Here is a 17,023-nt window from a genome sequence, read left to right as displayed (position 1 = left end):
ATCAAATGCCTCTTTTTTAAGAAATCCTTTCAGAAAATTGTCTAAATCCCAAAAAATGATATAAAATCCGAGATATTATTATGCAGCTGTTTGAAGGCAGTCACTAATAAACATACTCCATGTTACTAGCAGATAAAGATCAAATCTTGGTAATAAGATCTTAAATTTTCATGCTATTTCACTGTTCGCTCAAGAAGTCTTAATATTTTATATCTTCTTGTAGCGGGTGGTACAAAATTACAACATGCGTTCTACTGTACAAGTCTGTGACGGACTATTCAAACAAGACTGTCCAGATAGTCCGGTAATAAACATGGGAATTTACTGCTGTTTCTACATATTTGTGAAACGCACTAGAGCACAAACAAAACTGATTACTGTATTATAAAACTTCAGGTGTTTTAGATGTTGTCAATAGTATGATATTCTAACCATTATGATACTTTATTTTCATGCTTTAAAAGATATCTCCGGGCTAAACTGACGCAGAAAACTCTTAAAATCCACAAATAGTATCAAGTAAAATGTGATTTAAAACTACTCTTTCACCCTTTGCCTGCCATATTTATTTTTTAAGAATGATCTGCTTAATATAAGAAAATCTGTATTTAGTGCTCTGTTTGAAAATAATAAGTAATTTTCTAATTGACTACAGTAAAAATATTTGCCAAGCACTTTAAGACAAGAGAGATTAAAAAAATATTTCCCATATTTTATTTGAGAACGGGAGGAATATATTCTTTTTGACATCCTTGTCTTTATTAAAACACGACATTGTGAATTTATGCCAAGACAATTTGCTAAGTAATAAAAAGGAGAATTATTTTTAGTTTATATCATCTTCTAATACCACAAATTTATTGATAGAAAGACAAAGTTTGAAAGGATTAAAATATGACTCTCAGTAACAGAAAAGAAACTTTCAGCATATTTAGCATTATATGTAGTATTCCGTTCCCCATCAGTAATTTACGGTAATGCTACTTAGGCATTATTGTTATATTGAATATCAGTCTGCGAAGCAAAACACAAATACAAAAATGCATCATATTACACTTTAAATAGGTGCTGAAATAGCAGTCAGCAATTCCTTCTTCCACTTACAGGAGGCATATCAAATTTCGAGTTGCAATTCACAGCTCGAACATTCAGAAAAATATCTGTCAAATTTTATACGTTTGTTCGATATGCAAACTAAATCCTAATGTTACCAGGTTCCAGAAATTAAATCATACGTTTTGCCCTCTCGTATTTTAAACCGAGTTACGTATTTTTGTCGTAGTGCTTTTTCCTTTGCTTGAAATTAAATGACAGCCTCGCATGTAGCAAGTAGCGTTTTAGAGGAATGTGTATACAAAAATAATTGCTGGTGGAAGTTGCCAACCCTGGAAGCGAACCACAACAATGAGAAAATATCCGCTAAAACAGCCCCTGCTCGAGCGGCCACTCAGGTGGAGTGCTCCCCGTTGAGCTTCCCCATCGCGGAGTCGCGTGCCGCTAATTACGCACGAAAGGGGCGCTATGCCGCCCCTAATAGTTTTTGTAACTCTCGCACGGGCCATTCACAAACCAGGATAGTCACGCCAGGCTCCACAAGTGCTTTCTCGATCCTTTGACATTAACGAAATTATTAAGCTACCCTATTCCAAGACAAACAACACGTCTGCCTTCCTAACAAATTTTTCAGTTATCAAAAATTAGGCGTGATGTCAACGGACACACTGAGTAAACAAAAGAACTTATCAACTCTTTTGCAAAGTGACTGAAATATGGATTCTCCCTAAGTAGTATACAAACAATTGGTATGGAGCGAGTGTCTATGTAGACGATGCAACGTAATATTTAGGTACGTTTGTTGTGAATCCAGATTCTACCTTCAACTCTTCAAAAATGTCCGTGAAAATCGAGAAGGTTTTATACAGTAGCCATTATCATTTGTAGACGTTCTTCTATCAATACATAAAAAAGGTACGTATCTGCGCAGCGGATTAAGCGCGATTAATTTTCTGACGTACTCGCCTTGCTTCAAATTACCGTGCAACATATTCAGTGACAGTGTGTTACTGCTGCAATACATATGTGCTTGCTTTGCTGCATTTTAATATGCTCTTATATTTTACAACCCGATGTGCTTTTATCAAAATATATTTACACCTTTGCGACAAGTTCTTTTTTTTTCCTTTCCAGTCGGTGTGCAGTGCTGACAAGTGCATACCGCGCCGGAGAAGAAGACGCAGATCTCAGCTGCAGTGGAGGAAAGGCACAGGGACTATAGGAGCAACACGCTTCGATACTCAAGATGCTTCACAATTAATTTATGAGATGCAGACGTAGAAAAGCCACGGGCGAGAACAAAAGCGCTTGTCCACTTGCACAGTGACAAGCCCTTGAAATATAGTTTACTATTACTCTCAACCGACGATTTGCAGGCTACATAGCTCGCGAAAATGTTTTGCACTTTTTTTAATAATATGTTTCTTTGATACTTTTGATGTTTCTAGATTTTATTTGAGGAGATGGAAAGTGAGACTTTGCACTGATGATGGTACCGAGCGGTGCTTTTAACTTGTCACGTGTTACCGCTGGGGCAACTGTCAGAAAAATCTGATCAAAATAAATGGAATAATATGCTATATGTGGTTGTGTTGTGTACATTAATTACAACTGTTGCTGTATCCCCGGCCTGGATTTGGAAAGACACTCGTACTAAACAGTCTCTTGGGAAGGTCGACGTTTATTATTTCACACGTGAAATGATGTTTTTGGCATGTTTCTTCAACAACTGCAAAGGAAGATGATGATTGGATGTTAACAACAAAGTCCTCATACTGTCGCAGTAAGTACAAAATGCATTTTTGGATCCAAATCGAGATATAAACTATACTCATGGAGATGCATTAGGGCATGTTTCGTCTTCTTGTCACAAAGACAGCACTCAGAATTACACTTTGGAATATTTATGTAACCTCCTGTGCACTATCTGAATATGAATCTGAAAAGGTTCGAAAAACTAGTTTATGTAATAAATAACTGTTTCAAACATGTGACTGGTTGCTGTTTTCTGTGTTTATATTCAATAAACATTCACGATTCTTAAACATCCTAACGGATAAATTTAATCTAATGAGGTAGCGTTACAATGAAATTCCTATTCCCGATAGGCGCTTAGAATAATGCTTCAGGGATGACCTACGTCTCACAAGTCCTTCTGCGAAAGCGCTTCCTTTAAGGCAGAGTTTTATTTGTAGTTGGCCTCTGTTGTTCATAATAAAAAACGGAAACGTATTTTTTTAAGGACACTTTCCTCCATTGTTGAGACCTTGGAGAAAGTTTCCAAGTTACATGATGCGCGTTAAGAACTTTGGTGAAACGTGTAGTGACTCCATTCTTCTTAGAATACAATACATATTTGTGTGGTGGAGGAGCGGCAGCATGCGGGCCTGGATTTGTGCGTGAAGAAGCGTAGGAGAGCGTGTGAGTGCGAGTAGTAAATGGCCAATTTGACAGCAGCGGCCTAGCAACCTTCTGGATGCTGGCGCAGCCGACCGTGGCGCGTCTGATGGAACAACTCGCCGTGCGACAAAAGCCCACTGCCGCCTCTTTTTGTGCTCTTTTTTAATCGGCCTAGCATAACGGTATGCTGGCGGCCTTCCAAAATAGAAGTAAACGAGAGGCCCCTCGTGGCACTAGCGTTGTTTATGTCCGGCCGGCGTGCGAAGAAGAACGCGCGTCAGCCGCTGGCAGCTCCACTTGTGCGGCACGCAAATCGCGGGTCGCTTCACATCAAATAGCAAACCGGTCTCGAGGCCGGGCGACGCCCGTCCCGTGCGTGTTTACAAATTCTCTCGCGAGCGAAAGTGACAGCTCACTAATAGCCGGCTGAAGCTAGGAGCACGCGCGCATGTGGTTTCAAAATCCACCCACAAGTACACAGTAGCTCGTAACGAACCTAACTCCTTGTGAAACGCCCTTTCATAGCCACAGAAATGCAGTATTATTCCTAACAGGAATTTGTGCAGCGAATGCGGTAGTCGTCAGAATATTTTCCGCCGAATTGATCATTCTTTCCGCTGTATATTTTCCGATATGTTGCCCCCAGAGGTATAAAAAATTGTAAGAAAAGAGGAAAAAAGAAGAGAGCTTGTTGGTCGACGAGTATCCAGGCATCTTGTCAAGACCGGTTCTGGTCAAATTCTTCTTTTAACTTGATGTAGCGGGAAAGAGTTTAGCATGGAAATGAACAAGCGGTTTTTTAGGTTAATATCCTGCGTAAGACCTTTTTTTACCGACTCCGGCATTAGCTGTAGTCTCGTCCATCAGTCACCTGTTGTCCATGTGCAAATGCGATAAAAGAATGTCTGTCAAAAGAGAGGCATAAGTGTAACAATCTCTCGCAGAAGAGGCTGGCCATTGCACTCAGCTCCGTTGACACCACCAGCCAATAAGTATGCGGCGGAGAAATTGTGAATTCCATTTTTTTTGGGGGGGAAATAATCTAATTAAAGATGACAATCTTACTGTCGTTCCCTTCAACGAAAACTTGAGAAATTCGGTAAGGTGACGCCATCTTTCGCCAATCAGTACGTCAAAATAAATAAAAAGAAAGTTAGAGCTGGTAAAATATTTCTAGTTGACACAGGTTTCGAAGGCCGGTAATAAATGTACGAGATCACGCTATGGGTGACGGACACATCAAAGGTCAGCATCCTATTCTGGGTACCATAGCCTATTACCTACAATAACAATGCGCGCAGACTTAAACAGTGCGGTTTCTTGCCGTGACGTTTCTGCGAGGAGGAGGGGGTGCGTTGGTGCTGCGTCGTTATGCCCGTGGTGTGTGACGAGAACACAGGTGACACACGTGGATCGACGACCGCGCTAAGGAAAGCTGTCGTCCCGCCGGCCTGCAGGGCGCGTCGACGGCTGGGTGAGGAGGGACGGCGACTTACGACAGCGGAGAATACGAGTAGCTAGGGTGAGCACCTGTAGTACGGGAAGGGCTGCGACACGTGGAGGTCGATGGGCGCGGCGCCGGGCGGGCCGTATCCGTGGTGGTCCTGCATGACGGGCACGGCGGCGGCGTGGTGGCGGCCCAGCACCGCGGCCCACGGCGACGTGTAGCCGCTCTGCTCCATCACCGCAGCACCCTGCACGTACACACGCGCTCGGTCGCGCTCGCGGCACGCCGCACTGCCTGGTCTCCGCACGCCGCACGCTCGCGCACCGCACTGAGGCGCGCACACGTGCTGGCCCGCCGCCGTGGGCGGGAGCCACGCCCCCCAGGCCGAGGCGCGCGCCCGTTGGCCGCCGGCCGCCCCCCACCCCTCGCCCCGCCCCACCCGCCGCGGGGACGCCCCGCGCGGGCGCACGCTGCCAGCCGTAAGCACACCCGCGCAAACAATCGCACTCGTAATTACCGACGGTTTTTTTGGCTCGCCACTCGCTTCTTCTCGTATCGCGACTACCGCGAGATACTGTGACGAAGCGCCGCCCTATTCTTGCGGCTAATGGAAATGATCTGAGACGCGAAGCTAGAGTTACATTATCGCTGAGTGAATTCCTTTACCGGTACTTGTGTAATCCTTCACTCATTATATACGAACGTGCCGTTCGTCGTCATAGACGTAACTATACATATCCCGTGTGACAGCCATACTGTCAAGTAGGATAACTTTGTCGAACAGGATAAGATTGCCAGTTTTTGAAAACGGCTGTAGCCTATTTAACGACCTGCAAAGTCCCTTAATTGGCCAACAGAGGCACGATTGTTTGCACTGCACGCAGAGTACAGTTAGCTCGTTTGCGACACTGTACGTGTTTATTACATGTCTTTGTCGACATTTTTGCTTCCTTCTTGGAGGAGACGATTTACTGGTAATCTTCATATGTGTCTCGCCCTGCTCATTCACTCACATCTGAGGAAAATCTACTTGTTTTGCTTGAAACGTCGCATAATTTTCTTTCAAAATCAGTTATACATGAAAATGTTATGTTATAGCCGGGCGAAGTGGCCGTGCGGTTAAAGGCGCTGCAGTCTGGAACCGCAAGACCGCTACGGTCGCAGGTTCGAATCCTGCCTCGGGCATGGATGTTTGTGATGTCCTTAGGTTAGTTAGGTTTAACTAGTTCTAAGTTCTAGGGGACTAATGACCTCAGCAGTTGAGTCCCATAGTGCTCAGAACCATTTGAACCATTTTGTTATGTTATATTTGATTTCATAATATGACTTGAGAATGTTTCCCACAGTTTGATGATAACTTCGTCTTCGAAGAAGTAGATGAAAGAAGAACCAACATAAGGACATATTAGACTATAATCAGACGAGTAACTAAAAACATTCTAAAGCCAGGATCGCATCAATATTTTTCTATTCAAAACAATCGATTGCGGCACACTTTGTTGTAATCTTCAGGTCAGCAAAGTCTGACAAAACCGCTCGTTTTAAATAAAGAAATATTTATGTGATATTGGCTGTAGAATGTTTTTAGCAAGCAAAACAGATCGCTCCTTCTGTTTTCTCAAAATGAGAAAATTCAATCGGACGAGTATTACTTTATCTGGTAGAATGGAGAATATATAAGTATACAGAGAGAATGATGAAGGCTTTTGAAAAATGCTGCGGAAGATATCTGGACCAATTTGCGAGGGAGGAGAATGGCGAAGATGAAAGAACAGGGAGCTCATGGAGATATACAGGGTGAACCATGACTCCACCGACAAACTTTCAGAGGTTGTTCCGGGATACCTTCCGAGTATCTTGGTACGAAGGAACCACGGTCTCCGCCAGTTTGTTATGGAGTTATTGCATTCCGTTTGGTCTCTTGCCCCAACTAACTTCGTATCTATGTTGCACTGAAAATAGTGCACAACAGTGCAAATGTCGACGATAGCCGCTTCGAGTATTGTTTGGAAACAAATTTATTCCATACACTCACGGTACTTGCTGTTGACAATAATAACGGCATCACGCCCACGTTACACTTCGCCCTGTGTCGGGTTTGTTTTTCCAGCAGTGTTAGTTGTACGTTAACGGATATACAGAGTAGTATGGGTATGCTTACGGATGGAGGGTTGACAGATGTGTACTTCGCGTGTGGTTTCACTGAATGCAGTGGAATAGCGGCACAACGACGCCTATACTCACAAGGGAACCTCCTCATCGCACCCCCCTCAGATTTAGTTATAAGTTGGCACAGTGGATGGGCCTTGAAAAACTGAACACAGATCAATCGAGAAAACAGGAAGAAGTTATGTGGAACTATGAAAAAATAAGCAAAATATACAAAATGAGTAGTCCATGTTTAAGATAGGCAACATCAAGGACAGCGTGAGCGAAGGAGCCCCGTGGTCCCGTGGTTAGCGTGAGCAGCTGCAGAACGAGAGGTCCTTGGTTCAAGTCTTCCCTCGAGTGAAAAGTTTAATTCTTCATTTTCAGTTTATGTGACAATTTCTTATGTTTTCATCACTTTTTGGGAGTGATTATCACATCCACAAGAAAACCTAAATCGGGCAAGGTAGTGAAAGGTCTCTGTTGGATTCCTTTCATGTTTAATTTCTTAAATCTGTTGTCATTTATGGAGTAAATTCCTCTTCTAAATTTACTGTGGCGTTTCTGACTATCTGGGAGGAGACTGAGTAGTGGAACGTGTTACCTTTACACGTAAACAAGAACGATCTGTCACACTACTACACTTTAAAACACAGTTTATATGTAATTCATGTCACACAGTCTCATACGGAACCTACATCCGCTTTCTGTTATATACTGTATATGATAAGATACTGTCATCCCCCTTCCCTTCTGTGTGAGAGGATGAATGATCAAATGTGTTTGTAGTTGCATGCTTGACAATATTTTACAAGATAGCAACTTTTCTTTATGTTCAACCCTCGTGGAGTGTACTTTACGAGACCAGTACCACGTGCTTATATAACTGTTTGACCCCTCAGGTTAATAGTAAGACGTTAGTAACCAGTTCAAGGTTTTTCTTTTGTCAATTGCTTTTCGATCGAATTTATTTTAATTATCAAAATTACTGTGGAGTTATACGCTTTCTGTAAACCAAGTTGACCACGTGGAGCATGTGGTGTAATCATCAAAGTAGCCTTCAGCTATTCTTTTTGGGAAGATTTCACAAAGAGTTAATATGAATTTAGTATACTAGTGTGTGGTAATTACATGACGGACGGGATTGTGTTAGGAACGTAATTTCTTTGGGTGAAAACTGAATCTGTTGGTTGTGGTTAATTTCTCCTTGCTTATGTTTCAACGTTCTTTGGGTGTTGTTTTGTGAATGCAGTGTTGTACGCAGTCTCCCAATCTTGGCTCCATATTTGATGTGTTCCGTAAGATTAAAATCTCACATTTTTACAATCCTTAAACAAGGCACCAGCTCAGCTATAACTCACGTATAATATGCTGAAATTTCAATGAACAATCTTAAAATAAATTTCCAAATATAAACTGATTTCTTTCTTTTTATTTAAATTCTCCTTTTTATATATAGATATATTACCGGTTGTTGTATGACTGTAAAAGATTATAATCAATGTTAGTCTGATTGGTAATGTGGTAAACCCAGACTAGTTACCTGGTGAAACAGTTACGCAGTAATGCACGGTTAACTTCTCCCCAGACAGCTCACAGCTTTTAAGCCGCTTTTATTCTACTATTAGCACCCGATTTCATCATAGCAAAAATTAATGTAGCAATATTACAGTAGAAGAATCTTTTTACCCATTCGCCAGGTGCACAAGTTAGGTGGGACGACAACATATTCCTGTCATGTGACGCACATGCCGTCACCAGTGTCGTATAGAACGTATCAGACGTACTTTCCTGTGGAGGAATCGGTTGACATATGAACTTGCAATCAAAAGTTTTCGATTCCCATTGGAGAGGCACGTCCTTTCGTCTTCTAATCGCACGGTCGCACGCTTTTGCGGAGCGGTCGAAAAGCACAGACACTAAACTTATTACAGTGAACATAGAAGTCAATGAACGAACGGACAGATCATAACTTTGCGAAAATAAATGAAGTAAAATTTTCACTCGAGGGAAGATTTGAACCAAGTACCTCTCCTTCCGCAGCTGCTCACGCTAACCACGGGACCACGGCGCTCCTAACCTCCCATTATCCTTTATGTTGCCTGTAATGCACATGGACTACTCAGTTTATATACTTTTCTTATTTTATCATAGTTCCACACAACTTCTTCCTGTTTTCTCGATTGATCTGTGTTCAGTTTCTCAAGGCCTATCCACTGTGCCAACTTACAACTAAGTCTGAAGGGGATGCGATGGGGAGGTTCCCTTGTCAGCTGTGCCGGCAGTGATGGCAAACACAACACAGTCCTTTTGCATCTGTACACAGGCTTTACGGGAAATCAAATGTGTTGTACGTTTTGTTGATTGTGTATTGCAATCTTTTTCAGTGTTTCGACGTCATTTTCACAGAAACGGAGGTAGCTGGGCTAATAAACTGATAAATCATAATTACATTATTACTCTAACGAGCCGCCGAAGACTGTGGGTCCCTTGTGCCAAATTACTCAGGAGGTATCCCTGAACAACCTCTGAAGGATCGTCGGCGAAGTTCCGGCTCACACTGTCAAATGAAGTAGATGTCCAGGATAGGGGCAGTGTCACGTTTATAGAGAGGAGGAAGGATCAAGATTGAGAGCAGTGTCAGAGGAAAAAACCGAAAGGACGTAGACCTTTAGACAGACCGAAAATAAGACCGAGAGAGCGGGTGGTCACGTATCTTCAGATACTTGGAGCTAGGGAAGAAGATGCCTAGGATAGAACGCTGTGGAGAAGGCTACATGACAACCCCAAAAACCGACTGCGGTTTTTAAGCCAGGAGAGTAAGAGTAAGTGGTGTTACCCCAGGAAACGTGGTGGAAACTGAACAACTTTGACAACACAGAATTTCGTAATTTTCTATACTTTTCCATGCTTTTTTCAGATCTTGCACTTTAGTTTTGTTTTATATGTTGTTGAAATACCAAGACGGATCAAGATCAAGATGGGTGACCGCATGTAATAAAATTATGAGAATGCTGGTCTGCAACTTGCTTCCCTGCAGTGGTTCAAAATGGTTCAAATGGCTCTGAGCACTATGGGACTTAACATCTGTGGTCATCAGTCACCTAGAACTTAGAACTACTTAAACCTAACTAACCTAAGGACATCACACACATCCATGCCCGAGGCAGGATTCGAACCTGCGACCGTAGCAGTCGCGCGGTTCCGGACTGAGCGCCTGAACCGCTAGACCACCGCGGCCGGCTCCCTGCAGTGGTTAGTAACGAGATGAGCAGAGGAGAAACAACCGAAAGAGATAATATTCCGCTTAGAACTACTGGAAATAAAGAAAAGTGCCTCCATTCAAAGACACAACGGCGCCTGGCTGTGTTGAGTAATGCTGAGGAAGAAGATAGGCTTAAAACATGTCGTTGTCGGTTCTACGGAGATGAAGAGTTGGTATCTCTGAACAAATGATAGAGGGAAATGTTTTTATTTCTCAAACATGTCTGATGAAGAGTTTTCAATGTTCAAGTCATTATGTGTGTAATTGACCATCCTTCCAACAAAATCTTGGAAAAAGTATCCTTTTCTGATTAAAAATTCAGAAATTTCTTTGAAGTCTAAAGTGTGTGTATTTAAATTTGCCTATTTGAATATTTTGAATATTTACACGTGATACACATCGTTCCAAAAGAGTTACCATATTTAAATATCCTTTCCTCTCTTATTTTTTGGTAATTCCCACCTGTTTTATGACAGCTGGGAAAGTCGCCCGTTTTCATGTTGACTTCATTATCGCTGATTTTTTAAATTTTTTTTACGGATAAATGTTATCTTAATTTATCATATTCCTACAAGTTCTGAAACTAGAGCTCAAGAGTAAGGGTTTATAATGGCTTTGAATGATAGCCTATATCAGTTTACTCACAGTTTCTTAAATAAATGAAGTATTTGGTGAAGCTATCCCTTTTGGCGATACAGTACGTTTCTTATAACTGCATTGTAGATCGATACAGGTGATTTTGAACGCTAGAACAAACTGTTGGAGACAGTCCCTACATCTACATCTACATCTACATTTATACTCCGCAAGTCACCCAACGGTGAGTGGCGGAGGGCACTTTACGTGCCACTGTCATTACCTCCCTTTCCTGTTCCAGTCGCGTATGGTTCGCGGGAAGAACGACTGTCTGAAAGCCTCCGTGCGCGCTCTAATCTCTCTAATTTTACATTCGTGATCTCCTCGGGAGATATAAGTAGGGGGAAGCAATATATTCGATACCTCATCCAGAAACGCACCCTCTCGAAACCTGGCGAGCAATTTATACCGCGATGCAGAGCGCCTCTCTTGCAGAGTCTGCCACTTGAATTTATTAAACATCTCCGTAACGCTATCATGGTTACCAAATAACTGTGACGAAACGCGCCGCTTTTCTTTGGATCTTCTCTATCTCCTCCGTCAAACCGATCTGGTACGGATCCCACACTGATGAGCAATACTCAAGTATAGGTCGAACGAGTGTTTTGTAAGCCACCTCCTTTGTTGATGGACTACATTTTCTAAACACTCTCCCAATGAATCTCAACCTGGTACCCGCCTTACCAACAATTAATTTTATATGATCATTCCACTTCAAATCGTTCCGCACGCATACTCTCAGATATTTTACATAAGTAACTGCTACCAGTGTTTGTTCCACTATCATATAATCATACAATAAAGGATCCTTCTTTCTATGTATTCGCAATACATTACATTTGTCTATGTTAAGGGACAGTTGCCACTCCCTGCACCAAGTGCCTATCCGCTGCAGATCTTCCTGCATTTCGCTACAATTTTCTAATGCTGCCACTTCTCTGTATACTACCGCATCATCCGCGAAAAGCAGCATGGAACTTCCCTTTGAGGATATGGAACAAGTATGTTCTCAAGAGCATATGTTCCGAGAAGCTTGGTTTCCAAGCCAGAGGCCATAACATGTAGCACCTTACTCAGCACTGGTACAGTCTGGTAAAGGAAAAGCCTCCACGTGTCATTAGAGGTGGTGTTCCAAAGAACCCCCCACGGATTTCGAAACATCTACGCCCACGACGTAATGTGGACTGCCGCATTCGTTCTAATAGACCGGCCCGAACTCAGATGGCAGTACAGGTAGCATAACCGAGTTTTTCCAGTGAAGGGGGTCTGAAACAACACTTTTCAGCGAACGTTGTTCAGGGGAGGTCGGAAATGTTGACGTTGAGCGACCGCCGAAGCACGTAACTGGCCCGGAACATCGGCTGAGGAAGACGCTTTCGTTGTACGTTCGCACGTTCATGAGGAAGTGGGCTGAAGTAACGACATGTAGCAGCCAGCATTTGTCCCTCGATGCCAGTGAAGGCACTACTTCCATAGCGTGCCTCAGGACGTGCAAATACGCCTCGCCTCCACGACGTGATTACTAATAACACAAGCTCTTCCGATGTCGGCGGTCGGCGAACAGCGGTAACAATGATGAGTGTTCTGGAGGTTTAATTGCCATTTCTTATAAAATTTGCCAATGCAGTAGTCTATGCTGTACGTTATGAATAACGTGTGTGAATAACACTTTTCCGGAAAGGATTATTTATTCAATACACTTTATTTAACCGTGATATCTCAGTTCGGTTACATTGTTCATGTTCATCCTACGTAATCACCAAATCCTGAATTCGGCATTGGCCTCATTCGTCAAGAATTTGTTTGTAGGTCATTACCCATTATCTCCCGTAGTCCACTATTTTTATTTGTCTTTTGCCATAATCTTTAATTTCTGCAACAAAGGCGTTTAAGTGCCAAAAACAAAGTACTAGCTAGGGACTGGAGATGCTAGAAAAATAAATCGGCCACACCGCTCTTAAAGGCACCATCCCGAAATTCATCCTATGCCATCCAGGGAAACTGCGGGAAACATTGTTTGGGACAGGTGAACGGCCGAGGGGAATCTAAATTTCAGCCCTTTCGTATACGAGCTTCAACTACCGCGCGTTACGCCTGCAGATTGTGTGTGCAGACTATCCTTTGCAGTATTCCATGAACTGAAAGAACTAAATTTCTGTATAGCCATTTTAACTAATTCAGATGTGGGTTCTTGGTGAAACTTTGTATACTGCATTAACAACACGAAATTGTTTTGCTTAGTTTCTCGAAACTTTGTTATTTTCGTAAGATCTATGTTTCTGGTTGTAAGCCTATTATCCAGTACACAACTAATTCCAAAGATAGCAACCAAGCAAAGATAAAAACATGTCAACCCCAAAATCTAACGATTCACGATTCAAACTATAAATATCTATTGACAGTTCCGACATAGATGAGTTTGTATTGTACAGCCTTGTAACATTCATTAGGACATAATTTACTCTAATTATAAGTACACATACAGTGTTGTAGAGCTATGTGCACAGAAACGGATATTTCTGTAATTATCTGCTTATGTATGCAGACACCAAGATTTTTCTCCCATGTGAAAATTGCAACGTTATCTACAATCCGTGAATAACTGAAATGAGTTTTCTTATTCAATAGTAAATGTGGGGATACGCACATCTGTCTCTAATTCCTAATATTTGTAATTGAGTGAGCCGTGCACCCTTTCCCTTTGTGTGTGGGACTTCTACATCTGTTACATATTTGTGGTTCTGGTTCAAGCACTGTTCAGCAAAGGAGGAATCTGGCTCCTTTAATCTCCAGCTTATGTGATGTTTCCTTGGTCTAGTATGGGTTGACTTCCCAGTCTGTCCTATATAGCTGGACTGATGTTCTTGACAGGTGTTCTTATGAACTCCACCTTTCGTGATAAGTTAATTATACTTCAAACTGATGAAACATCTTCCTAATGTATGTGGGACTTCGAAAATCCTAGAGAATCCCTTTGTTTTTAAAATGTTGCTTATCTTATTACATGTTTTACCAGTAAAAGGCCAGTTGTGCCACTGTTAATGTTTAGTTTCGAGAACTGAAATGAGCCCTTTTAGTACTTCTTGCCCATATCTACACACTAAATGTTTCAGGAGAAAGCATATACGAGTTAAGGGATGATAGTACACGCTAATACAAAAGTAACGTAAAATTTAAACATGAGGTTTATTTTTATTAGTTTAAGAGATGTGGTTGTTTGATAATACCTGCAATGGCAACAGTTCTGGTGACAATAGACTATATTAATAGGCTATTAGTTGCGCGAATTGTCAATTTCCATTAGTTACTGACGTTGTACTGTTAATCACGACTTTAGTCTACATACTTACGACTTGGAGCTGGCTCATCGTCCACTGATATCAATATAGGTTTCAGGAAGTGCTATCTTTCGGTACATTATTCGTTAGTCGAGGCCTTAGATTCACAACGAAATGGGAGAAGCAATCCCTCGGCGTTTTTCTTAATTTTATAGTTTGTGGGAGAAAGCTCGAGTTTAACACGGCATCGAGATCAGTCATAGCTATGGAGACGTAACACGTGCTACTAACGAGCACAGCTCCCGGGTTCCAACTGTGTCGATAACGTGTTCGGAATTGCCAGCACGAATAATAAGACCAATAAAATGTTAGCTGTCAATGTCACAGCTTGTGCAGTAGATGCCAATGGTAATGGAATGCACAGGGCCTGTAGAAAGGGATCAGCTATGGAACGTATGTTCTACACTCCACGTAATTGTCGTCGTAAGTAAACCTAACAAGTAATGGAGAAACAGTTTAGGTATGTTTTGTTGAGATAATAGCTTTCGAATTTTGATACAGACCATCCCCAGAACCACTCATGAAATAAAAGTACAAAGCTGATCGTAATGTGACAGTACGTCATGATTTTTTATTTTTTATTCGTATACTATCACTGTTTGTATTGTTTACATCACATTAGATGGCTCTGAGCACTTTGCGACTTAATTTCTGAGGTCATCAGTCGCCTAGAACTTAGAACTAATGAAACCTAACTAACCTAAGGACATCACACACATCCATGCCCGAGACAGGATTCGAACCTGCGACCGTAGCGGTCGCTCGGTTCCAGACTGTAGCGCCTAGAACCGCACGGCCACTCCGGCCGGCCCACATTAGATCAGCTTTGTACTACAGTACTCCATTACCTACATTTATTAGATGTATACATCTGAGAATTACTTGTATCAAGGATCGAAATCGGTGATCCTAACAAAACATAACTAGTGACCCAGACGGAGTCTTATTTTATTGTAATTACAGGTGATCACAGTTCCCTGAGACATCATATCTTCAATTATGAGATTTTAGGAAAAAATGCATTTATCTCTCTCTGAGAATGGTGAATGAAAGAAGGACTTCCCACTGGAATAAAAACACTTACTGCAGGAAGATCACAGCCGAGCTCTCTGCGGCCAGGACGATCAGCCATGTATGCACTACTGTGGAACTCATAGCGATTTAATGAGAATCTGTGGTAAGTGATGCCGGCCGGTGTGGCCGTGCGGTTCTAGCCGCTTCGGTCTGGAACCGCGTAACCGCTACGGTTGCAGGTTCGAATCCTGCCTCGGGCATGGATGTGTGTGATGTCTTTAGGTTAGTTAGGTTTAAGTAGTTCTAAGTTCTATGGGACTGATGACCACAGATGTTAAGTCCCATAGTGCTCAGAACCATTTGAACTATTTTTTTGGTAAGTGATGCCATGGATCCGATTTCTAACGAAACGGTCATGCAGTTTATCTAGAAGGTTCCCTTCAATGCACGACAGTAGAAGGTGAGTCTGTCAAAAATGGTGAATTGTTAGCTATCTAATTACCAATAATTACGGAAACGGCATGTAGAGGCACATCGATGGACATACAGAGATGTGAACGGAGCATCTAAGACGCTACCACCACTCCGTCTACAGGCCACAAGTGACCCATTGGGACCATCCGACCGCCGTGTCATCCTCCGAGGAGGATGCGGATGGGAGGAGCATGGGGTCACCACACAGCTCTCCCGGTCGTTATGATGGTATTCTTGACCTAATCCGCTACTATTCGGTCGAGTAGCTCCTCAGTTGGCGTCACGAGGCTGAGTGCACGCCGAAAAATGGCAACAGCGCATGGCAGCCCGGATGGTCACCCATCCAAGTGCCGACCACGCCCGACAGCGCTTAACTTCGGTGATCTCACGGACACCGGTGTATCCACTGCGACAAGGCCGTTGCCCATCTAAGACGCTAATTTAAAGAAAATATATCTACTGTGGCTAGTCTAATGTGGTGACAAGGAAGAAAGTGTAATGGAGCATCATATAAACACCACATTTTGTCACGCATCACGAAGAAGATCGTGTGGTGTCACCGCCAGGCACCACACTTGCTAGGTGGTAGCCTTTAAATCGGCTGTGGTCCGTTAGTATACGTCGAACCCGCGTGTCGCCACTATCAGTGATTGCAGACCGAGCACCGCCACACGGCAGGTCTAGAGAGACTTTCTAGCACTCGCTCCAGTTGTACAACCGACTTTGCTAGCGATGGTTCACTGACAAAATACGCTCTCATTTGCCGAGACGATAGTTAGCATAGCCTTCAACTACACTCCTGGAAATTGAAATAAGAACACCGTGAATTCATTGTCCCAGGAAGGGGAAACTTTATTGACACATTCCTGGGGTCAGATACATCACATGATCACACTGACAGACCAACAGGCACATAGACACAGGCAACAGAGCATGCACAATGTCGGCACTAGTACAGTGTATATCCACCTTTCGCAGCAATGCAGGCTGCTATTCTCCCATGGAGACGATCGTAGAGATGCTGGATGTAGTCCTGTGGAACGGCTTGCCATGCCATTTTACCTGGCGCCTCAGTTGGAACAGCGTTCGTGCTGGATGTGCAGACCGCGTGAGACGACGCTTCATCCAGTCCCAAACATGCTCAATGGGGGACAGATCCGGAGATCTTGCTGGCCAGGGTAGTTGACTTACACCTTCTAGAGCACGTTGGGTGGCACGGGATACATGCGGACGTGCATTGTCCTGTTG

General features: G+C 42.8%; 1 protein-coding gene and 1 pseudogene across 1 annotated transcript in view; both read right to left on the bottom strand.

The window, feature by feature from the left end:
* The window catches only part of LOC126470914 (uncharacterized), a 445,629-nt gene extending 430,187 nt beyond the window's left edge, over positions 1-15,442 (bottom strand). The window contains exons 1-2 of the mRNA XM_050098944.1: positions 15,372-15,442; positions 4,984-5,370 (exon numbers count right to left, since the gene is read on the bottom strand). Of these exons, the coding sequence (XP_049954901.1) occupies positions 4,984-5,370; positions 15,372-15,442 (458 nt within the window). The remainder of the gene's footprint in view (positions 1-4,983; positions 5,371-15,371) is intronic.
* A 640-nt stretch (positions 15,443-16,082) lies between these two features.
* Positions 16,083-16,200, bottom strand: LOC126471712 (5S ribosomal RNA; annotated as a pseudogene).
* Between the last annotated feature and the right edge of the window lie 823 nt (positions 16,201-17,023).

This window comes from Schistocerca serialis, chromosome 3 (assembly GCF_023864345.2).
Source record: "Schistocerca serialis cubense isolate TAMUIC-IGC-003099 chromosome 3, iqSchSeri2.2, whole genome shotgun sequence".
NCBI lineage: Eukaryota > Metazoa > Arthropoda > Insecta > Orthoptera > Acrididae > Schistocerca > Schistocerca serialis.
The sequence above is the reverse complement of the archived record's forward strand: the minus strand, read 5'-3'. Positions and strand labels throughout refer to the sequence as shown.